Consider the following 25,222-nt stretch of genomic DNA (forward strand, 5'->3'; position numbering starts at 1 on the left):
ACCAGGGAAGCCCTATTTCCACTATTTTATCTTCCAGGTCACTTATCCGTTCTTCTGCCTCAGTTATTCTGCTATTGATCCCTTCTAGAGAATTTTTAATTTCATTTATTGTGTTCTTCATCGCTGTTTGTTTGCTCTTTAGTTCTTCTATGTCCTTGTTAAACATTTCTTGTATTTTCTCTCTTCTGTTTCCAAGATTTTGGATCATTTTTATTATCATTATTCTGAATTCTTTTTCAGGAAAACTGCCTATTTCCTCTTCATTTGTTAGGTCTGGTGGGTTTTTGCCTTACTCCTTCACCTGCTGTGTGTTTCTCTGTCTTCTCATTTTGCTTAACTTACTGTGTTTGGGGTCTCCTCTTCACAGGCTGCAGGTTCGTAGTTCCTGTTGTTATTGGTGTCTGTCCCCCACTGGCTAAGGTTGGATCAGGGAGTTGTGTAGGCTTCCTGGTGGAGGGGACTAGTGCCTGCGTTCTGGTGGATGAGGCTGGATCTTGTCTTTCTGGTGAGCAGGTCCACGTCTGGTGGTGTGTTTTGGGGTGTCTGTGGCCTTATTATGATTTTGGGCAGCCTCTCTGCTAATGGGTGGGGTTGTGTTCCTGTCTTGCTAGTCGTTTGGCATAGGGTGTCCAGCACTGTAACTTGCTGGTCGGTGAGTGGAGCTGGGTCTTGGCGTTGAGATGGAGATCTCTGGGAGATTTTTGCCATTTGATATTACATGGAGCTGGGAGGTCTCTTGTGGACCAGTGTCCTGAACTTGGTTCTCCCACCTCAGTGGCACAGCCCTGATGCCTGGCTGGAGCACCAAGAGCCTTTCATCCACACGGCTCAGAAAGGGAGAAAAAAGGGAGAAAAAAATAGAAAGAAAGAAAGAGAGAGAGAGAGAGAGAGAGAAAGAAAGAGGTAAAATAAAATAAAATAATGTTATTAAAATAAAAAATAATTATTAAGCAAAAAAAATTTAAACAGTAAAAAAAAAAAAAAAAATCGGACAGACAGAACCCTAGGACAAATGGTAAAAGCAAAGCTATACAGACAAAATCACACACAGAAGCATACACATAGACACTCCCGAAAAGAGAAAAAGGGAAAAAAATGTATATATCTTTGCTCCCAAAGTCTACTTCCTCAATTTGGGATGATTCGTTGTCTATTCATGTATTCCACAGATGCAGGGTACATCAAGTTGACTGTAGAGATTTAATCCGCTGCTCCTGAGGCTGCTGGGAGAGATTTCCCTTTCTCTTCTTCGTTCGCACAGCTCCTGGGGTTCAGCTTTGGATTTGGACCCACCTCTGCGTGTAGGTCGCCTGAGGGCGTCTGTTCTTCGCTCAGATAGGACGGGGTTAAGGAAGCAGCTGATTCGGGGGCTCTGGGTCACTCAGGCCGGGGGTAGGGAGGGGTACGGATGCAGGGCGAGCCTGCGGCGGCAGAAGCCAGCATGACGTTGCACCAGCCTGAGGCCCGCCATGTGTTCTCCCGGGGAAGTTGTCCCTGGATCCCGGGACCCTGGCAGTGGAGGGCTGCACAGGCTCCCCGGAAGGGGAGGTGTGGATAGTGACCTGTCCTTGCACACAGGCTTCTTGGTGGCTGCAGCAGCAGCCTTAGCGTCTCATGCCCGTCTCTGGGGTCCGCGCTTTTAGCCTCGGCTCGCGCCCGTCTCTGGAGCTCCTTTAAGCAGCGGTCTTAATCCCCTCTCCTCGCGCACCAGGAAACTCAGAGGCAAGAAAAAGTCTCTTGCCTCTTCGGCAGCTCCAGACTTTTTCCCGGACTCCCTCTCGGCCAGCCATGGTGCACTAACCCCCTTCAGGCTGTGTTCACACTGCCAACCCCATTCCTCTCCTGGCGCTCCGACCGAAGCCCGAGCCTCAGCTCCCAGACCCCGCCCGCCCCGGCGGGTGAGCAGACACGCCTCTCGGGCTGGTGAGTGCTGATCAGCACTGATCCTGTGTTCGGGAATCTCTCCGCTTTGCCCTCCGCACCCCTGTGGCTGCACTCTCCTCTGCGGCTCCGAAGCTTCCCCCCTCCGCCACCCGCAGTCTCCGCCCGCGAAGGGGCTTCTAGTGTGTGGAAACCTTTCCTCCTTCACAGCTCCCTCCCACTGGTGCAGGTCTCGTCCCTATTCTTTTGTCTCTGTTTTTTTCTTTTTTCTTTCGCCCTACCCATGTATGTGGGGGGTTTCTTGCCTTTTGGGAGGTCTGAGGTCTTCTGCCAGCGTTCAGTAGGTGTTCTGTAGGAGCTGTTCCACGTGTAGATGTATTTCTGATGTATCTGTGGGGAGGAAGGTGATCTCCGCGTCTTACTCTTCCGCCATCTTGAAGCTCTTCCTACTTTTATCCTTTAGCTTACCTGTATTTCCCAGATTTTATACAATAAACATGTATTATTTTTACACTAAGGTAGAAAACAATTGCAGTTTGTTCTTTTTTCAAATGAGGAGCAAGCTTCGATATTCCCCCACCTCGTCACCCTGTTCTCCTGGCCACTCATGTCTGGGCTGAGTTTGCACGTTGAACAGCTCTCTGCATTTCCCAAAACCTGTCACCTTGAGGCCACGCATTTTAGCTCCTGCCCATGTCACTGAGGAGCCCTCCAGGTGTTCTTCCCTGCCATCAGTACCAGTTCAGAGTTCCAGTGTCATCGCTAAGCAGTCCATCTTCTAAGCTGCCAGTTCGTACTTCCTGTTTTTCCCCTCACACTGGATGATTGAACTTTTAGAGGTGGACAGCACCTTTACATTTATCTTCATTTTATCAATAAGAAAACTTAGATCCAGAGAGAAACAGTGATTTGCCCAAAGTGCCGCATAGACTTAGTGCAGAACCCAGGTCCCCTGGCTTTCAGTACCTTTTCTTCCTCTACTAGACCATGCTGCCTCCACCTCCCACTTCACTTTATTCAAGGAATTTTGCTTATTCTCTTCTCATACCAAGGCATTTGAGTAAAATCTAGAACTTCACCTGCCTTCACTACCTAGTCTCAAGCATCCGTGGCCGGCTGACCTATCTAGTCCTCTTACTTAAAGGAGATGTTAATCCTCTTTTATGGCCTAAGTACTTCAATTTATATGCACATGTACACACATTAATTCTGATAACTATGCCCATTTAATCCTAAAAGCCCTTTAAAGTAGTTCCTATCCTCTGTTTACAGGTGAGAAACTGATGCTTAGAAAAGTTAGGTAACTTAACTAACTTAAACTCAGGCCCTTTGACTCTTTCATGTTGCTTATTCATTTGGGAGGATTTTGCAGACCCCAAATGAAAATGTATAGCATCACAGTAAAAGATTAAATGTTTCTCAGGAGGATTAAATCATTGCAAAATACAATTTATGAATTATTTCTGGTTTTCGTTCGTCTGTCACTCTGTATAATTGAGAATTAGTGTGTGTCTTTGTACATTTCAGGTATGAACTGTCCTAGAAGATATGTTTTGTTTTTGCATCCAGAGAAGCCATTTCCCATGATTCAAGTAAAATTTAAAAAGTCTTTGTTCATTATGTAGCAACAAGTCTCGTCATACGTGTAGAACTTGATCAAGGTTTTGGATGTAAAGAACACTTCCTGCATAGTTTCCTAAATTCACCGCCTCTTCTCTGCTCTTTCCCACCCCGGCATGATGATACATGGCCTCAGAGAGTTTTTATAAAAATGTGAGAGAGAGGCCAGAATTCATAAAAGGAAGGATATCAAAGCCAGACCTTGATGCACCTGGGAGGCCTTCAGGCTGTGATTTAGAGACTGTCAGCCTCCCGTACCTCCCATTACAATCTTTCCCTCCCATTACAATCTGTCCTCACATTCTTCATTTACAGTGACCAAAAATGACCAGTAATAGCTTAAAATTTATCTTCTAAGAGTCTGTACACTTTAAAGCAATCAAAGCCTTAGTTAAACCAGGAGATTGAATCTCTATACATAAAGCTCTGGGTCCCAGTCCTAGCTAGCTCTGTGGCTTACTTGCTGTAAGATCTTAGGCAAGTTACTTCACCTCTCTGGAGCTGTTTCCTCATCTGCAAATGAGAAGGCTAATTGGATAAGATCTAAAGTTCCTTCCAGTGTTAACATATCTTTTATAACTTGACCATTGTGCATGGGACCATGTCTGTGTGAAAACACTTTCTCCTCTGGTTATGGAGCCAAGCACACCCTGTAGGCAGCATGTGGAGGAAACGTTGAAGTCAAGTCCAGGCTCTACCATGTCCCATCTGTGACTTTGGGCAAGTCACGCATTCTCACGTTTTCTGATGTCCACTCTCAACTGTATCAGTATTCCCAAACCCAGGTTTTTTTGTGAATAGTGAATGAAAATGTTTGACATTGAACTCTACAAATGCAAGTGACAACCGTTGTTATAATAGCACCTGGGAGTCAGTACTGAGTAACCGACAGCCGCAAGAGCCCATGGAGTGAAAGAAACCATTTTTGCACAGGCTGCCGACGTGACTTATGCAGCGGCCCTGGACTCTCACTCCTGTTTTTCTGCCTGATGTTACTCTGACCCCTGCTCCTCCCTCCCACAGTTCTAAGATTTGAATATTCCTAAGCAGCACTGACCATCCAGATTATCTGTGTGAACAGCCTGTTACTTCGAGGTTTGGGCAGAAAAGAGTGTGGCAGTTTACCCCAACCCCACCCCATTCCATCTTACGATACAACACAGGTATGCACGCATGCACACACGTACCCTTTTACCCTCATGCTTTTTGCTAATGACTAATTTTAAAAATCAGATTCTTGTTGAAGGACCTGCTTTTTTGCCATTGATCCCCTGTTCTCCCCACCTCCCCAGTGAAGCCAAAAGGCAGAGATTTGACAGAGAGACGAGAAGGAACCAGGAACTGGGGACATAGAAATTAAGAAGAAACATTCCCTGCCTTCAGGGCTGCCGGAGAAGCGAAAGCACAGTGTTCCAGAAAGTTCCTAATGTGGCAGGGAGGGTGGAGAAAGGCTTAGAGATGATGTTTGAGTGACTAATACAAAAAGGTTAGGGGGAGGTGTCTGTATTTTACAGATAAGGAGATCTGTTTCAGGAACTGCCCCAGGGTCACACCCAGTCACTGGAGAGGCCAAGACAAACTGCTGTATGAAAAACAAGTAATGTTGGGGCCTTTACTTTTTATCCATTGCTTCACAAGATTGCAAATATCTGAGTGCTAAAAGTGATAGAAGATCATTACTTTTTTTTTTTTTTTTTTAAGTGAGAGAACCTTTCGGGGTGGGGGGAATAAAACAAAAGCTAGTGTTCAGAATAATGAAAAATCAGACTTTTGGGGAAAACCATCTTACTTTTGCCAGTATGCTGAAAATTGTCCAAGATATTTTAAACATCTTTTCTTATAATGTCATGTACAGTTCAAGATTAGTGCTGATGTTATTACACTTGTATACTTGGTTAGAACCCTGTTTTTTTTTCCCTGCTGATGAGAGGCTGCTTCCTTCCTCCCTTCCTTCCTTCAATAAAAATTAGGTATAAATGAGATATGTAGCATGTTGGTATTTAATTCAAAGATAGCCACATATTATACATTTCAAAGATGGTAAATTGGTTTCACGTATAAAAATGGCTTTTTCTGCAGTATGTTAACTGTACCAAAGCAAATTATCTTGCCAAGACGCTAAAATCCATTATTTTGTTTCATCTGTGTCATTATAGATCACCTAGATTACAGACCACCTAAAATTTGGTTTCTGTCCCTCAGTGAATATCTATTTCATCTTTGCTTATCTTGATTCCTGATAGCCTAGAAGAATACAGATTCATTAAAATGTCATACACACATACTTGAACTTTGCAATTTCTTTTTCTCAGACATTTTAATTCTAGCTTTATCTTAAAGGCAGTTTATTTTTCTGATAGAAAAAACATTGTTGACAGGCCTTTAACTGGGCAAATTATAGAATGTATGTGGTCTCAGTCTCTTTGTAAGTAAAAGGAAGTATGAGCTCTTAATTCCCTTCTTTCTGTAAGAGTCTATGATTCATTACTTTGTGTCAAGTTAATGCTCTGCTTTTTTTTCTAATTACTTGAGAAACTTTATTCTAATGCTCTACTTTTAATAGGTTACAGGTAGAGTTGTTGATGGATCGGGCTAAAGAGTTGTCTTGGAAGGATCCTTAATGTGTCCGTGTTATCACACATTAAGTTATCAGGTCGTGACAAATCTGGTGGCTTCTCGTGTCCCTTTTGTTTTTTTAGCCAAAGACATCAAAATTAATCCATCTGCAGGCTTGGGTTGAATTTTGTCGAGATTTGGCAGTTTAATAATAAGAGTATACCAGGGGTGTCACAAGCTCTCGGCTGGCAGACAATAAATGATTGTTAAAGTTAACTTAGGTGTGGTTTCATTGCTTCTCTTGGTGAGTCATAAACCATTTCTAAATGCAAGAGCAAAAAAAAAAAAAGACGAGAGATTCAAAACTAAGCCCAGGAAGAAGATATGAATACACAAAGACTTATATGCATATGTTTATGGAAGCTTTATTTTTTAATAGCTAAAAGCTGGAAATAACCAAATATCCATCAGCTGATGAATGAGTCAACAAAATGTGGTCCATTCATACAGTGAAACACTACTCAGCAATAAAACAAACTACTGATGTATGCCACAACATGGAGGAATCTCAGGAACGTTATGCTAAATGAAGGACATCAGAAAAGACTACATACTATGTAGGAAATGGTAGGAAAAAGCAAAGCTATAAGGACAGAAAGCAGATGAGTTGCTGCCAGCGTCTAGGGGTAAGAGGAAGGCATTGACTAGAGAGGGGCACAAGGGTCCTTTTTGGGGTGATGGAACTGTTCTACCTCATTATTTCCGTGGTGCTTATGTGTACAGTTGTCAAAATACATCAAATTGTACACTTAAAATTGGTGGCTTTTATTCAGTGTAAATTATACCGCAAATTTAAAAACAAACTTAGGGCAGCATCTTGAATGCCTTACAAAGTGACTACTTCATTTGGGGAAATAATCATTTTTAAACTTGGAGAGCCTATTTTTAACAAGATACTAGCAGTATTTATTTTTATGCTGAATATATGTAAAATTTTGACCCCTAAAATGTGTTTGTATAGAAAATGGTAAATGGTCGGCTTACTTGAATATCTCATTGCATTTTTGCTTTCTCTTTACTTCTCTGCCCAACCTAGAAAAACTAATCGAGGGACTCAAATCTCCTGACACTTCTCTTCTGCTCCCTGACCTCTTGCCTATGACAGATCCTTTTGGTAGCACTTCTGATGCTGTAATTGGTAAAGTCATCATCTCTGTTTCTTCAGTCATGCATGATATGTGTGTCTGTTTCAAAAATGGCAACTAACTGGTTAACAGATCCCTACTGAGTATAGCCCTGCTGAGGAGCGGAAATGCCACGAAGCCTCCTGGTGTTGGAGTGATGCCTTGTGCTAACCCAGAAGCCAGGGCTGTTTAATCTCCCTTGTTATCGCCCCAAACGAAGTGTTATCTCTGCCTTTCAGCAGCACAGCGCCGTTATTTATTCTTGAAACACTGAGATTTCTAGAGTGAATCTCTTGTGAACTAAGGGGAATGTGGAAAAATTCACATTTCGTTACAAAAGCTTCATGAGAAAAGTTGGTTTCCAGGTGGACTTCACCTTTAGTAGATTCTTCTTTCGAAGGCCTCCGTATGTGCCAAGTGTCAGTAACTGAGAAAACATTTGCCCCACGTTGAGGCCCTATGAGTAGAATCCGGGGCAGGGGCTTGATCTGCTTGCTTTGACATTTTCTTGTGCTCCAGCCGCAAGGCAGGCAAGACCTATAAAATGTCCGGGGCCCCTGTACTACAGGAGCACAAAGTCCTAGAACTCAGAAATGCTATGACCCTTCAGAGAGATGTTCCTCCAGCTGGGGCATGTCACATGGTAAAGAGTACCTCCAGCTACAGCACGGCATGGGATTTGAGGTGGACTAGTGGCCTTTGCAAGGCACAGAGCATGTTTGGCCCCAAGTTTATCCCTTAAGAAAAGCACAATTACCAGAAGACATTAAGGTGCCTTTGAGCCTATGTCTTCTGACACGTAAGAGGTCTGCTTGAATAGCTCGCATTCAGCATTTATCTGTAAAAACTGAGAATCACCGAGACTAGCCACCGTGGTTCACCTTGCACGTGCCTGCTCTGTCAGTGAAGCCCAGACACTCGAAGCAGCAGAAAGAAAGCAACTTACTGTGCTTTCCATCTTACCTGAGATGGGCATTTTAGAGACATGCAGCAGAAAGCCTTCACAGAATCATCCAAGGAACCTTCTGATTACCTTTCCCTTACCCTTTCCTCTCCTCTCTTAATGCTCTGTTACAAAAGAAAAAGCTGATGTTGCTGTTGAGAGTCTGATACCAGGACTGGAGCCCCCGGCGGCCCAGCGCCTCCCCTCTCAGACGGAATCTGTGACCTCAAACCGCACAGGTCAGTCAGGAGTCTCTGGGGCTGCAGGAACTGGTCAGTTCGGGGAGCCCTCTGAGTCAGGCTTTCCACCTGCGGCAGATGGTCCTGGGCTTATTTCACAGCCTGGCTAGTTCCTCCTGGAATGGGTGCTCTGCACTACAGCCCCAGCTTTAGATGTTGAGCAATGTGTTTCCTCACTAAAGAGTAGAGTACCTTTTTGGAGCCACGTTCTTTGTAGAGCGATACCTGGGCTTTCTTTGATTTCAGTCTGTCTTTATTGAAGATTTTTGTCACTGGTGGCAGGTTCCCTCTACTTCCTTAATTAAAGAACTCTGCCGAGTTGTAAGGATGCCCTTAACTCCTCCTGGGTACTGAGCAGTCTTTTGGATCTAACAATGTCAGTGATGTCCATGGGGGCTCGTGTTATGTGTGTTAACATTCTATTCCCAGCACAGAGCTTTAATCACATCTAGGTGATTTGCTATTAAATTGTAGGCAAAGTTGAAATCTTCCCTGGATCCATTCCTTAACTACATTTCCTTAAATACAGATTTGATAACCTTCATTTTTATTGAGTCCATAATTACCTTGATAAAAGTGTCCACTTTGCTCACTTGGAACAGAAACAATTAGAAGTCTAGGAAATATGAGAATAAACTCACCCAGGTTAAAAAAAAAATGACACAGAAGACAATATGGTTCTTTTTCCTTGTGCTTACTTGGCTGCTTTCTCCCAGAAAACTCTCCCAGAAAACAATTTATGTGTTGAAATACTTGAACTCTGAATTTAATCTTCCTTCTGTTCCTTAACTAAAAGCAAAATCATGTGTTCCAAGGAGCAATTCAGATTTAAAGAATACTAATAAGAGACAAGATCATTCTATTTTGAATGAGGATTGGGTTGAGTTCTAAAAAAGTACTGCCTAATCATGCCATATTCTGCTAATAATAAGCCAGGGACCACCCCCTTCTTGTCAGCTTGGATACCTCATCTTATAGCAACTTTTTTCAGTGAATGTTTAGGGAAAGTTTAAGTGAAACTCTTTAGTTGCAAAGTCCTTTTTCCCAAATGGCATTTGCTGAGAACTGAGTTGCCAAAGTTTTATTGACATCCAAACCATTTACTTGCTTAACCAGCAACCTCTGAGCAAAAAAATTCTTCCATATTTATATATATCTGTTAAGAGAAGTTTAGAAATACATGTTTGTCTAGATGAAAGTACAGGGTGCTTAACGGGTTTCTTTTGGTTTTCCTTCTCCCGCCTTGGCTTGTAGGTATAATGTATTGGGTTGGCCAAAAAGTTCGTTCGGGTTTTTGTACGCGCGTACGGAAAACCCGAACGAACTTTTTGGCCAACCCAATAAACGCAGTAACTTAAAGGCTAAGACCTAACCTCGTGATATTGTTGTGTGTGCCATTTAATGCCATCACTGACCTGGGATGCTGTTAATCGGGACTCAGATTCTCTCACCGGGGAAGATTCCCTGATTGATGGCTCTCTGCTTTCTAACCCTACTACTGACCTTCTGGAAGAATTTGCCCCCATAGCGATCTCTGCTCCGGCCCATAAAGGTAAATGCTTTCCTCTTCTTGGGCCCACATGTATCCTTAGAGGAGAAAAACTGAGCAACTCCTGAGAATTTTCCTTGACAAAAGGCTTTGCTAGTGAAGTTTTTTAACCACCTCCTTAAGTGGAAAACTTGAGTTTGTACCCTTAGCCCCTGTGTTAAAGTTCCTCTCAGTAAGAATATTGAATCAGGCTGGGACAACAGACTGTGGAGATGTTGCTTTCTGGCAGTCACCTGGAATGCAGATATTCCATGCTTTCTATTAAAGACAGAGCTACATACCTTGGCAGTCAGCTTAGGGTTGAGTTGACTGTCCACTAACTGACTATAATTAGATATTCGTTGGCCTTAGAACTTAAAACTGTTTCATTAAATCAGATTTAAAGTTTTTTGATAGTGATCACTACAATAAAGAAAAAAGCATCATTCTTCAAAAGTCAGTCTCAAAGATTGAACTCGTAAAAGTTTTGAATTTTAGTTAACCTTTGAGTCATGATTAATTACTGGATTTCTCTTTCTAATCTACTGTTTCCATTTCTTAGTCTTGGGTTAATACTGGTTTGAAATTCTGAGGGACAGAGGTAGCTTGAATTGAGTGCTATTCAGTGAGTAGTTCGTGAGAGTGACAGGCACTATGCCTGGCTTACCGTAGGCAGGCATTCACTAAACTTTCTGGGCCTAGATAGTGAACGTGGTTTTCTGGAAGGAGCAAATACATATTAAAGGAACCGCTTGTAAGTCCTTTCTGAAGGAAATTTAGGAAGGAAACCTCCCTGAGATGACTAAAAAATAATTAGCCTTTGGTTTGCAATGGTAATAGCTGAGTTTTTGTTTTTACCCTTAATAGCATTAAAATGACCATGTTTTTATAGAGCATGTAGAAAGAAGTCGCCTATTTAGCCAATTATGTCTGACAGGAGTGTGTCAGCAGCAATGAGTAATTACAGAGAAACATCACTTGCAAAATAGGTGCTCAGCTAGCACTTGCTTGTAGAATGGAGAACTTCTAGTAAACTTCAGCTTGAAATCTCAGTGCATGTGATCTTCTGCCCCAACATTACTGGGTCATCAGTGTTTGAATGTCTTTTTTCCCAATCACAGGGCAGTGAGTTCTTTCAGAAGTATTCTGTTTGCCTTGTATACACTGGTTACTTCTTAAAGGGTGACTGATTATCTCCACGCTGCCCTTGTTTTTTGAGTGTTTCTGGATATTGTTAGTCCGGCCTCTGTTTGCTCAATAAAGAAGATAAATGACTAAATCCCGTGCCTTTGTGAATTACTGACGGTGAAGAGATATCTCACAATAACTACATTAATGGCCTTATAAAGGCAGGGAGAATTCTTCCTATAACACTTCTCCCTTCTCGTTTATGGAAGTCTTAACATGGCCAGCTCTGAAGCAGTTTTTTCTATTTCCCCAAGTTTTCCAGCTTTACTACTTTTATTTCAACTCAGGAAAATAAGCATTTTCATCTTTAAAAACAACAGTGATTGTACAGTTGGGAACTGTGTGCCTATTATGTATTCTCTCATTTGCTAATCTCTACCTCTGTTGTTTCTGCTTGTGTACTTGCATTCTGTATTAAGCTGCAGAAGATAGTAATCTCATCTCAGGTTTTGATGTCCCTGAGGGCTCGGACAAGGTGGCAGAAGATGAGTTTGACCCTATTCCTGTATTGATAACCAAAAACCCACAAGGTAAGAAAGAGAGGATGGGGAAAAGAGAAGAGTTTGACATCAGCTCTCTTCAAAATAGTAATGTACCTAATCTACAAGGTGTGTGTGGGGGAGGAAGCATCAACATTTAACGAAGGAAATTGGGGGTAATAACAATCATTATGGGCTGGACCAGTGTAGATAGATGGAGACACAGGTAAAGGTACTAATATAGGTATCTTAAAGCATGACCATGGTGTTTATTTAGAGAGAAGAAAAGTAATATTTGACTAAAAGTAATAGTTTGACTAAAAGCTGGTTTTTACAAAGTGTCAAGCTAAAAATAAAGTGATCTTCAGTCAATGGAAACCTGAAGATATATATATAAAAAAAAAACAATGCACAGGATATTTCTTATCATGATTAGAACAATCTGTAATAAATATTCTTCCCAAAGAGATTAACAATGGTACTTCGATATCATTTGCATCTTTTGGACATTTGTGGAGCATGCTTTTTCTTCTTTGTTGTTTTAAAATCATTTGACCATGCCGTAAAACACTGAATTGCCCTAAGACCATATATATATACATATATATATATGTGTATATATATATACACACACATATATATATATATACACACATATACACACATATATATACATATATATATAGGTGTTATTTACATTTATTTATTTATTTATTTTCTACACTCAAAAACCCAAAGCTGTTTTGTTTTTTTTTTTAACATCTTTATTGGAGTATAATTGCTTTACAGTGTTGTGTTAGTTTCTGCTGTATAACAAAGTGAATCAGCTATACTTATACACATATTCCCATATCCCCTCCCTCTTGCATCTCCCTCCCACCCTCCCTATCCCACCCCCCATCTATATATTTTTAAAGCATGTTTTTATTACAGTAGTCTTAATAACCAATTCCTCCCCAAATCAGAAATTACGGATTTTTACTTTACAGGGAAATGAGTTGATGTTATCAGGAAGTTAGTGTACAGCCAGCAGTTCTCAGGCAGAATAGATATTCATTTGAAAATAGCATCCTCTTTGCAAGGTCTCCTGCCTACAGTAGGGTATGCACACAGTGCTTGAACGTTTGGTGGGAGGTGGTGGATCGCTAATTTATATGTTTAAAAATTAACATCTAAGAGTTTGCAAAATGTAAATTGTTGTTTCTCTAGGGTGTTTTGGTTTGTTGTGTTTCTCCTTTGCTTGTTCTGCACATCTAAACCCTAACCCTCTGTGTTTTGTACTGAATTCCTATCTCTCCACTTCCAGGTGGGCACTCTAGAAACAGCAGTGGGAGCTCTGAGTCCAGTCTTCCCAACCTAGCCAGGTCTTTACTGCTGGTGGATCAGCTCATAGACCTGTAGCCGTGACCCAGTAGCAGATGCAGTTCTGTAACCTTCATACCGTAATATACATTTTCATTACAGAGTTAAAAGAAAATGATTTTTTTTTAATCTGCAAATAAGGGGCTTCTAGCCCTAATCTCCTACTACCCCTTGCCTTCTCCCATAGAGATGATAAGGAAAGAAAATCACTTTGGCCCTCCAGATACTCCTTGGCCAGCTCCTCTCTGTTAGTTTGCTGTGTTTTCTCATTACCCTTCTTCAATAGCATTATCTTAAATCAAACGCTAGATGCCATGAGCTTCACCTCTGCTGGAATCGACTCCACCAAAAGCTTAACTGTAACTGAAACTAGTGAATTGACACCTTTGTCTCATTCTTGCTAGGAATGGCCTCCCAAATCAATCCTCCCAACCCCATCTCCTTTGGCCAGTTGCTGATGAATGTGTTTCTCTGTTTTTGCTTTTTATGCTGCTGCATTATCATGAGGACATGGCTTCTTCAGTTGGTCTTAACTCGAGGTAGTAACCTGGAGATGGGTGCGTGGTTTAAGAGAGGGTAAAACTGACTGATGGTGTATGTTTGGAAAGAGAAATTGAGCCCAGCTCTAGCCAACCAACTTTGACCTTGTTTGATCGTAGACTTAGCCAAGGGATTTCACACCCCATGCAACCTGCCCAGCATTCGTCCAGCACTCTGGCTTCCATTGAACCGTGATTTCTCAGATCTGGAGACATGACTGCAAGTACTTGAGATCCTTGGATAAAATGTGTACATGATATAAATTCCAAGTATTGCCATTCCTTTTCGTGTTAACTGTCCCAAGCCGGGATCTCAGAATTAGACCAAAACCAGACAGTGGTGGTAATATGATACCTTTTATTAGAAGACTTTTCATGGGGGGGTGGATGGGGGAGGGGAAGGAATTGTAGCAGAAACAGATGTATTTTTCTTGTGATTTTTATTTTGAATCAAATATTGTAAATTGTGTATAAATGAAGACGCTGAATAGTTCTGTTTCCACTTGGCGTTTCAAGTCCGATATCAGGTGTCTGTACAGGGTTTTGATCTCTTTCCCTTGTATAACTAACTACGCAGCAATCCTACAGTGTAACATATGGAATCATTTTGAGTAGACTTGTGTGTTGCTATAAGCTTTCAGCAGGTCCTCTGTCTTTGTAGAATAAGCATGTTGTTTATTTTCAGATAATCAGAAATAAGTATGCTGACACACTAGGCACAGTTTGACTTGGGCTACTTACCTTTCTTTCTCTCTGATGTTTGAATTGAAGGATGCAGCCAATGAAATATGTTCAGTTGGTTTTCCTTGGCATCCTAGATTTAAAAAAACAAAACAAACCATAGTTTCTCACTAACCTTAGAATATTGTTCATAAAATAAATAAAGGCCCCTGCACTGATGTGACAACATGACTCATGGTCACCCTCTGTATATGTCCTTACTCACCGAAGTATATTTTTTTCCTTACATGCAAAGCAGTTTTATAAAATCACCCTTTTGAAAGAGGTAGGCACAGAGAACCCCATTTGGTTCTCTTCCTTGAGTGCCATTTTCATGGTCAGAAGGGAACCTCTTAGTTGATCAGATTTGTACCAATAAAATTCCAGGTCCATTTGCTCATTTCCCTGTCTAGCACTTTTGTTTCTTCTTCTTCACGTTTGCTCTTTAAGGGGGAAAAAAAGAAAGCTGAACAGCAACAACCGCCTGCAAAACCCTGTACCTTGGAGGTCAAGCTTTGACCCCAGCAATGTGAGAACAGCCTTTGAAAGGTATCAGAGGAAAAGTCGGAACCTTTCACGTTTGCTCTTTAAGGGGGAAAAAAAGAAAGCTGAACAGCAACAACCGCCTGCAAAACCCTGTACCTTGGAGGTCAAGCTTTGACCCCAGCAATGTGAGAACAGCCTTTGAAAGGTATCAGAGGAAAAGTCGGAACCTTTCAGTCTTCCTTCTGACTTTAAGTACTTCCGTGTCAGCTGAAACTAGACACACTAAGTACAGGCCTCTGTTAGGATAATGGGTCATTTCCAAAATTGAGGGAGGCACAACCTACCTGCTGAGGGTTAAAAAAGATATCCTCGGGCTTCCCTGGTGGCGCAGTGGTTGAGAGTCCGCCTGCCAATGCAGGGGACACGGGTTCGTGCCCCGGTCCGGGAAGATCCCATGTGCTGCGGAGCGGCTGGGCCCGTGAGCCATGGCCGCTGAGCCTGCGCGTCCGGAGCCTGTGCTCCGCAACGGGAGAGGCCACAACAGTGAGAGGCCCGCGTACCGCAAAAAAAAAAAAGATATCCTCGAAGAGCTCTCCATGATTGGAGAGCAGTGAAAATGGGACTTGGTTTGCCCCTTTATGGACAGGAATATTACTGACGATCAAAATGGTATTCTTTTTCCCAGACATAGAAAGAATATATAAACTAATGAAAGAGATGTTTATTTTTAAATAAGAATAATGTTTTATGCTTATGTTTTCCAGTTTGATTTCTTTTCATATATACATGTTAGAAATATATTGAAATATCTAGTTTCTCAATTTAATTGAAACCATGAAGAGTACAGTTTAGAAATTAGGTAAGTGTCTCTAAATTATTCCTTTCATGTATTACCCGTAATCACATTGAGATATATTATCTAGTCATTTGGCTCAATAAAGCTTAATGGAGAATGTTAATGAAAATGAATAGACTAGAAACAAGAGAGACTGGGTGGAGGAAGCCTGAGGGGGATAATGACATGAAATTATCTTGAGTTTATTCTTTAGGAGTAGGGCTTCAAAGGAGAGAACTATTTTTCTGCTAAAGAAGACATGTGAGTGACTTGATAAAAGGGACCTCTTTAGTTTATAGCATCATCCTTGAGCTAAAAGGGTTTATTTGAGATGAGTATAGTATGCTAATAATTGATAGAACTTTGAAACTGTAGACTGAGCTACAAGAGGGACCTTAGAGATTATTCTAGTCCATCCACTTCATTTCACAGATGTGGGACCTAAAGCAGGTGGTGGGAGAAGAGACCCGGGCAGGACAGGCCACCTGGGAGCTTGTCCTGACCTTTGCCAGTCCCTGGCCTAGTGGGGCTTCAGCAGGGGCTTCACTTCTTAGGGCTGCTCCTTACTGACAATGATGGGTTTGGACTAGATGGTTTTTAAGGTTATAGAATTCTAGGGTTCTAAGTATTTATTATGATGCTTCAGGAGGACTATGAAGGAGTTATATAATCCTGATGTTCTTCAGTTATCTTCTGTAGCTCTTACTATTACTGTAGCAGTATTTACATTTTAGAGAATTACAATGGGCTTTCACTAACCCGGGTTGCTCTCTCTCTTGGTTATCTGAAGAGACCCATAAATCATCACAGAGTGTTGGACATAGATTTCCCTTTTTTTTAATATTACACACACGTATCTACCTATTCCAACAAAACAGTATCAGAAGATTTCAATTTTTTTGAACTGTATAATTGAGGACCTGCCATTTAAAAATGGGCAAATAACTGTAAGCATATGTTTCTGATTTGCTTTTATTCCGACTGTGCAAAAGTAGTACCTGTACCAGAAAACATCACAAATTGGATTTTTTTCCCTTTACAGCATTCAGATAACTAGATCACCAAATTCGAGTCCCAGTGTTTTTAAAAGCACAGCCCTCAGAGGAGATAAGCTTTAAATGGACACTTCTAAATGTGATTATAATTAATGATTTCTTTAGCAGATGTATCAGAGTTGTGATACCTAATTGAGTGTTCCCTTCAAAGGCATCTGGTTTTACTTGGGAAACATACTTATTCAAATGATGCTGCCACCATTTATGTTATTTTTGAAACTTCTCTCCTTAGAAATATTCAATACTATCAAGAAAGATAATAAAATATAAGAAAATCAGTTGTATTATCTAATTAGTATCGCTTTCAGCATCTGAAAGTAGTATGCTCTCTTTCTTGATCTTTTCCTACCACTCTTGGTTCTAAATAACATTTAGATGTTTCCAAAAAGCAAAATCACTCGCCTAAGCTGAAGAGTGGTTACTATTGAAGATAGTAAGAAGAATGAATAATTCACTGAAGATTCCCAGAGAGGATCTTATAATGGAATGTGACAGCAATCAGTCTTAACTTCCTTAATATTCTGAATAAGGGAACTTATACGATTTCGCCTGTCTTTAGTATGGTTTGGAAAATTGAAAGATAGGGGTTTTAAAATACCTCTGAAAGAGGTTGTCACTTTGTTCAGTGTCATTTGATACTGGACTTGGCTCTTCCCAAATTAGAATTATAGAACTTGGATTGCTAGTAATTATAGGGGAACAAATCCAGGAAAAGAACCTGTTTTTCTCAAGATGAAATATTAGCTTTGTTTCTAATCCTTTTTTCGGGGTCTCCTGAGATAAATGATTCAAAGCAACACAACCTCTCCCCCCCGACCGCCCAGGTCAGGAACAGTTCTGCCTTCAGTAGTGCTGGGGGAAGGAGGAGACTTTTGGGGTTGACCTCAGCCCAGAGGTATGGAGGCATATGAATTCAGCTGAACAGATGCACATTGTAGAGAACTTCGGCCAAAATAAAGTCTCCCATGCCGATGTTTGTCTATAGTTCCAGGAGTCTTTCTCAGTCTGTAAGATTCAGAATTCTGTAGCCATGAACTTAGACTTTGGGGATAAAAATGACAGGATTGCCCAAAGTACTGAATTAAGCAGATTAGAGGCTGCCAGGCAGAACAGAGAAACTATTAGATGGATACTTAAAATGGTACCTTTACTGAAACGCTCCAGATATTACAAAGCCATCTTTTATTCCTCTCAAGAGACTGTAATTTTACCAGCACAAAGTTATTAGCCTTTTCCTTTTCCCCACTAGTAATGTTCCTAGAGTTGAATGTGCTTGGATTTCTTGAGTCAGAATGAATCCCAGATGGCCTCCATTTCAAATAATCTGTAACAAGATACTATTTTGTTTCTCTTGGGTTTCCTTTCACTGTGATGGGGGAGAGAGGTTCTTTGGACAATGCTGATCTGTGCAGCAGCATGGTAGTTGCTAGAATGGAAGATATCTTCCTGGTTCCCACTCTGATGTAGTCTTGCCCTAGGAGTATTCTCTGCCCTGTCGCACACGCCCTCATCACACGGATGTGTATTCACCACAGACCTTTATCCTGTCCTCCCAAGAAGACAAAGCAAACAGAGGTACATGAAGCTATCTTATACAGAAAAATGTGAAATTTGAACTTTGCTACACAAGTATTGTATAAAAAACAAGTCTGTAAACAAGTTTCTTATGTAAACATACAGGAAAATAAAGACTTTTATCTGTTAAAACAGGAGCATGATGTTCAGAGCTATAAATAAATAACTTACAGTAGCTGCTCTTTTCCTGATCTGAAAACCCACTTTTGCAAAAAAGGATTTAAACACATTGTTGAGTGACCATAAGCACCTGTGCACAAGGAAAGTGCAGACACGTATGAGAGACGTGCAGAGGACATTTTAATGAGTCATGGCTACCCCGGCTTCATCTGCGGTCATAGAGAGTAAAACCCCTGTGAGCCTGCATTTGATATGACCAGACATGGAGCTGTAAAAGAGAGCACAGATTTGCAGCTACCCTCCTCTAATTTAATCTTTAATGTACCCAGGCTAATTTAATTAAACATTTTACGTTGGCAACGGCAGTTTTATGCCCAGGGAGAAATCTCTCTCGTTTAATTGCTCTGTTGGCTTGAGAGACCCAGCGCCTCTAGCCAGTGTTGTCCCCCATCAAATATCTTATTCGCCAGGCTTGGGTTTTAATGCAACTCCACAGCATATGGTAGAACCCAGTGCTTAATTTTATTATCTAAGCAAAAGGTCATGGAAATTACTAGTTTGATGTACATCTCCTGATTCCCTGATTCAGCTCTGAGAGTGTGAATTTCATTTGGTGCTACATTTCTGAAGTTCTTGTAAAGGGTATTTTGCTTTCTATTTGCTAACTATATGAGAAGGTTTCCCAATACTCCAAGATTTCACCTTCAGTTTTGGGCAAGAATTATGTCTTTGACACTCCCTATAACTGTTATTTCTCTTTATAGTTTGGGAGAAAGTAAAATTCTGGTCACGCATGATATATTGCACTCAGGAATATCCAGCCTGCAATTTAAGTCTTCAGATTTTCATTCTTTTTTAGGAAACATGGCCCTCACTGTCCATCAGATAAAATTTCCAGGGTAAACCTATTCTAAATTATTCAGCACTTTGGGTTGCTTTGGAAATTAATAGGGAATTGGTGAGGATAGTTGCCAAAGCATCAGATACTTTTGAGGATGCCTTCTTTCTGAAGCATATAAGCTCTTACTGAAATCGACATTAATTTGCAGCCCCAAAATAGACTCAAATGGAGTTATTCCTAGTGGAAGTGTCAAAAAGTGTGCTTAACCTTAACCTGGCACACAGTCCTACATCAGAGCAAGAAAAAGAAGTGTGTTTTGACTTCTTGCTTAATTTAATGTGCTAAAGCAAAATGAAAAGAGACATGACTTAATTTGAGGAAATTAGAACAAAATGCCCTACCTTAAGCTTCCTGATAAGGAAGACCCTTATGCTTGATAAGGGAGACCCTGACCCTGTGAGGCCAGGTCCCAGGTTTAAGCCCAACGCCCCCCCATCACTTCCCACCCCTACCCCAAGAACAACTGCCTAGCTTTATTGAGTTTTCTAGTCACAGGGCATCTGCTCTGCATGCCGTTGGTTTCCAAAGGAACTGGGCCAAGGCACTGAGGTTAAATTAGTATAAATCTTTCATTGCTAGTAGGCAGACTGCTTCCAACATGTTTTTCTGACAGTACAAGGCTATATTCATATACAAGGACTGTTCACCCTGAAAATACATGCTTTCCCTCCCTGCAATAACACACGCATATTCAAAAAAAAAAAAAAAAACCCTCTAACTGCCAACAAGATTTAATGTCTATCTTCTGTTTACAGTTATTTAGACTCTGTCCTTCTCTTGACTGCTTTGTTTCTTGTGCTGCCACCACCAAAATTCCCTGAGGGAATGTGGATGTCTGCGTGCCCCATACCCACTGCGTGTCTTTGTTCTCCAGAACGCCAGGCTTGGAGGGTTACAAAGGGTGGTTGCTCTCAGCCTTGGTCATACTGCACCTCCTCTAAAAGGAATGGAAAGGTTAAGAGATCTGGCCTTCAAGGGAAAATCCTTTAAAGGTGCTTTTCCAATCCTATAGAGCAGATTCATGTTCAAAGACAGAGATGGAATAGGTCTGGCCTTGTTTTGAAGGACTGGAGACTAGTTCTCCTTTCAAACTTGATGTTATAGTATTTTTGTGACTATATATAAATTTTTAAAAGTTGTCGCAATTTTAGGTGTGATTTTTCCTATTCATCATGAAGGTCATAGAATATGCTCTGAGTTGGCAGATTTACAGTTGACTTGATCAAGAACTCACTTTTAACGTAAGTAATTTAGATAGGTTAGGAATGCCCTTCTAGCCTGTCTGACTCCGCACGTGGGTACCCCTGCTTGGTACTTTACAGCTCTCACAATGTACTCTAACACTGCAGGCATCCGAGATGCCCTGCGTTCTATAGGTAGCTGCTTTTTGGAGGTCTGTGCACACAATTTGATTTGACTACGTTCCATTTAAATTTCCCCAGAGCACTAGCTTCAGTCAAACGAGTGCTCATTTTCATTATTGGTTCCCATGGTGGCCAGAGTTGGTCATGACTAAATTTGCCAGTTTTCTCCTAAGAGATATTTTGCTCTCCCACAGAACCACATCAGCTTCTAGGGTGGTTTTGGAAGATGAGAAGTCATGACTTAATTTTGGGAACTAAAAACTGTCCAACTGATAACTGTGTTAGAAAGCAGTTCAAGGAGTTTTGGGGGCCATTCGTACCACTTTGCTCAGCAAATCTTATCTTGGAAAACTTCTCTGCCCCATTTCATTTGAATTTCCCCACAGACATCATCATCTGGGAATCACTGTGACAGATCTCACATCGATATACTTGCCTGAGAGATTAGAATTATGTCTTTCCACATATATTGCAAAGGAGAAGGTGTTCTGTTTATTTCCTGTCCCCTGACTAACGCTTTCCTATCACCATATGGGTGCACATACTAAAGTTACAATGCAAGGAAACATTTATCCTCTTCATATACTATTCAGAAAGCCATTTGGCACCAGTACAGAATTTAACTTAAAGACTGTAATTTGGAATTCACCAAATACATTCAGAGTTCTAGAAAGAGAAATAAAAATGGTGGCGGGGTGGGGGGGGACCCACCTTTTTTGTTTCTGAAAACAATATTTAAGGTCAGAACTGTTTAAAAAGAAGCACTGCTAAAAAGTTACAGGATTCAGAGAAACATAGTATTTTTGTACAGTGTCTTCTAAAATGTTCAGATCTCTCTCTGCGTCTCTTTACAATGTAATGCCTCTAAGTAACTGGTTTCCCAATAAATTGATTTTGATGTTGCTTCTGCTGTGTTCTGTGTGATTAATTCAAGCAGAAACTTTAGCAGGGGAAAATTGTTAGCAGAAGTTTCTACTACCTAATGGTTTGCTTAGAAGGGGAGAGGGTAACGTGGGGAGGGGATGATTGAATTTCCGCTGTACAGAGGTTCTGAGTCATCTATAAGAGTCCAAATCATGGTACCTGTAATTTCTTACCCTGGTGGGTTGGGAAACCCATGATGACATGATATCTCTACCCCCAGCCACGCTTTTCTCTGGATTCTTCTTGCTTAGTTACATATGCCTTTTTCCTGCCCTCTTGCTAACATGTGCCCAATGACATACTTCCAACCTGCTAATATTTCTTGGAAGGTAAGCTCTCTTGCATTCTGATAATTGTCTATTTGATTTTAAAAGCCAGAGCACCCTGAGGCACCTCTACCTAGATAAAAATAGATTCGTTTATTAGAGTTTGCAAATACTTCTGTAATTACCTGTGCATTTTACTCCTTCTGCTTAAAGAACTTTATGATGGATTCATTTAAGCAGAGGAGATCTTTGCTAACTTAGAAGACTGAAAACAAAATTCCAGGGCAACTCTAGCTGAAGGTGATTGATTTAATATGATTTTGATTATGTCTCCTCCCCTTAGAAAGTGCCTTCAGTATTCATATTTGAGGCACTCTTGTGCTCTTTGAATAGTACTTATGATGTAAATCATCAAGTAATTTTGCATTTATCAAGCAGCCACGTTCTCCTGCTTTGGCGGGGGGGAGGTTCCATCCTCAGTTACAGGCAGTGTGGAGCAGATGACCACATGTCGCATCTGATTTGAGTTTGTCCCCAGACAGTATTTCTGCATCAGCCAGAACTGTCATGGTGGATGTGGAGATGAGTGACTGGGTTTGTTTTCATTCCATCCTGAGCCAGCACCAGGTAGAGCAGGTGTCAGTGCCTGGCCCCGTGCGTTGGAGCATTGCATAGTTACGCTGAATGTCTTTGTGCCTAACATCTTCATCTCCTTTCCTGCACATCGTGCCTGTCGTGTTCCGAAATGTGAGACCGTGATTGGTTGTGTTCCAGTTTGTGTGCAGTTTCCTTGCCTGACTTTTCTTTTTCTGTTTTTCCTTTTCCATTTTCAACATCTATTATTTGGTTCCACAATGTTTCTGCCACGGGTTGACCATTAAATGTTCCAAGGAGAGTTGAATGGACCTGTGCATTAATTCTGCGTTTTGTGCTTTTCTAGGTATCCAGAGAGAGCCCAATCCCTATCCTGTAATAACTGTAGAGCACTTTAAAGAATCAACGGGTTTTAAAGACCTTCCCCTGTATCCAGACCCCTCCAGAGTACCTGGAATGAAAACTCAGAACAATTTAGAATATGACTACTTGGCCCGAGATGGCCCTTCCAGCAACAGCTCGTTCCACAGCAGTGAAGAGGAAGGGACCGACCTCGAGGGGGACATGCTGGACTGCAGTGGGTCTCGACCTCTCCTCTTGGAGTCGTCAGAAGAGGATGAGAGCTGCAGGCCTCCGCAGGGGAAGCTGGGAGGAGCCACTCCCTTCACTCAGCCAGAAGTCTCTCCTGAGCAAGCCAAGGCAGCGCAAGGTGGAAGAAAGAACCAGTTCGGAGCCCTCACGCAGCCAACCGCTGATGGACTCGGTGAGCCAGATGTTTTCGCCACTGCTCCCTTCAGGAGCTCGAGGGTTCCCGCGGATGACGTGGACATTTTCACCAAAGCCCCATTTGTCTGCAAGGGCGGCGTGGCTCCTTCCCAGCCAGAGGAGGCGGACGTGTTCTTGAGAGCTCCTTTCACTAAGAAGAAAAGCATGGAGGAGTTAACCGTTGCCCAGAGCGCCTCCCCAGAGTCTCCTGCGCAGCCCGGTCTCCTCCGTCAGACCAATGACATCCCTCTGCTCCCGGGCCTTGATCGAGCCGTGCATCCCTCTGTCCGAGCTCAGTATTCCATGGCTGGTTTTGCCCAACCGTATAACCACCCCTCCCATTCTGTACAAGCAGCAGACCATCTTGACAGCGTCTCTCCCAGGGGCACCTCTCTGGAATCTGGCGCCCACCCTAATGACAGAAACAAAGGACCTCAGCCCCAGAAAGAATCTGTCTCAGGCCCCGTGGCTGGCAAACCATTCCGCCCCCAGTCTTTATCCAAATATTCCCGTCACTATAGCCCAGAAGATGAGCCAAGTCCAGAAGCCCAGCCCATCGCTGCCTACAAAATTGTTTCGCAAACCAATAAGCAGTCGATAGCTGGCTCTGTTGCCATCACATCCCTTTCCTCCAGGACTACGGAGCTGCCAGCTGCTGATCCTTTTGCTTTAGCGCCCTTTCCTTCGAAATCAGGCAAGCAGAAACCTTAGGAGCCATACCTGAGCCTTAGGCCTCTGTCTCTACCCCACCCTTAACACCCACCACATCACTCCCAGCTGAGCCTTCCTAAGAAGAAATATTGACATATCAATTATTATCTTTCAGTTCCATGAGTCAGCAGGAATTCTTCAGTCAGCAAACTCAGTCGAGGTGATAAGTTAGTTGAAACTCCTTTAAGTTATGCTCAATTCTTTTGTTTATATTGATTTCTGGACTTCCAGGCATTTCCATCTCCATCTCCACCCAGAGCTCTGCTTTTTGTTGTTTGCCTAGAAACTGTTTAAGTCTAGAACTACTTCCCAGTAAATCCAGAAATAACTTCCCAAAGGGGCCATGTTATTGCTAGTTTGACTCCTGTAGTTCCTGTTCTGAGTCATGTCTATCAAGGAATCAAGATGAGTTCCTCCCGGACTTGGTTTCATACTCTTGAAAAGGGTATATTTCAGGAAAGAAAACCAGATAAAAATTCTGCACATCAAAAGGAAGTGTAATCCCGCAGATACGCATCATTCCTGTGAAGCCGGCAGCTCTAGAAGGATTCTCTGGATCTGAGTCTGTGCAAGCCACACTGGTCCTCGTGCATGAGTGTCTGTGGGTGTGTGACGTGTGTCAGATCCTTTCCTTTGTAGAAATGCAAACAGATATCTATGCTCGTGTCTAATAGTGTTGAGCCTTCCCCATGTGCACACTTTAAAAATTCGTGTGAGCACACAGCTATGTGTGTGCATGTCTGTGTGCACAGGAAACATTCATCCTTTAGCTAAACCCTGTCCCACCTCGCGTACCTCCACAATCACTCATTTGCTGACATTGGTCTCCTGACCTAACTGACTTGAACCCTGTTTTTATTGAGTTCTCTTCTCATGGCAAAATTGAATTCATTGGAATGTATAGGAAAATCCTGTTGGAACTGAAGTTTCTAAGTAGATTTTTTTTTTTCCTTCTAGAATTTGCTATGAACAAATTCCATTTACACAGGCTTGAAAAATTAATTATCCTTATACAGTTCCCCCTCAGAACAATAGAAAAGAGCACAATGTTACAGTTCCAAACACTGGGTTTGTGGTCTAAGTAATTTTAAAAAGTACTTAAAAACCTTAGGTCTGAGCACTCCATGCTGTCAATAGGAAATTAATTAATCATGAGACTAGGCTACAAACTAGATTTGCTTGTTTGTTTTTCCACATCCTTGTCACCTTTGTCTACTGCTTCTTGAGGAAATAGAAATCTAGAGCTGAACCAGCCAGCCATGAAAACCTTTCAATTCTCTGTCCCCTTGGATGCTAAAGTAGGTCAGATAGGTGCCTCACTTGTGTTTTTGAAATGTCTTGTATTTCTGGAAAGATCTGACTTATTCTTGGCTGTTTTCATACCCTT

At 41.8% G+C, this 25,222-nt stretch overlaps 1 protein-coding gene across 11 annotated transcripts in view; it reads left to right on the forward strand.

Moving 5' to 3' along the window:
* Window positions 1-24,852, forward strand: part of AAK1 (AP2 associated kinase 1) — a 167,855-nt gene extending 143,003 nt beyond the window's left edge. For 5 of the 11 annotated variants that reach the window (XM_060309539.1, XM_060309538.1, XM_060309536.1 and 2 more), the window contains 5 exons: window positions 7,154-7,255; window positions 8,322-8,423; window positions 9,865-9,975; window positions 11,559-11,669; window positions 12,925-21,478. In XM_060309539.1, coding sequence (XP_060165522.1) covers window positions 7,154-7,255; window positions 8,322-8,423; window positions 9,865-9,975; window positions 11,559-11,669; window positions 12,925-13,019 — 521 coding nt within the window. In that variant the 3' untranslated portion in view covers window positions 13,020-21,478. Of the gene's footprint in view, window positions 1-7,153; window positions 7,256-8,321; window positions 8,424-9,864; window positions 9,976-11,558; window positions 11,670-12,924; window positions 21,479-22,705 lie in introns of those variants that run through there. The other 6 variants (XM_030877454.2, XM_060309532.1, XM_060309533.1 and 3 more) reach the window with 3 other exon arrangements.
* The last annotated feature ends 370 nt before the right edge of the window (window positions 24,853-25,222 follow it).

Source organism: Globicephala melas, chromosome 12 (assembly GCF_963455315.2).
Source record: "Globicephala melas chromosome 12, mGloMel1.2, whole genome shotgun sequence".
Taxonomy (NCBI): Eukaryota; Metazoa; Chordata; class Mammalia; order Artiodactyla; family Delphinidae; genus Globicephala; species Globicephala melas.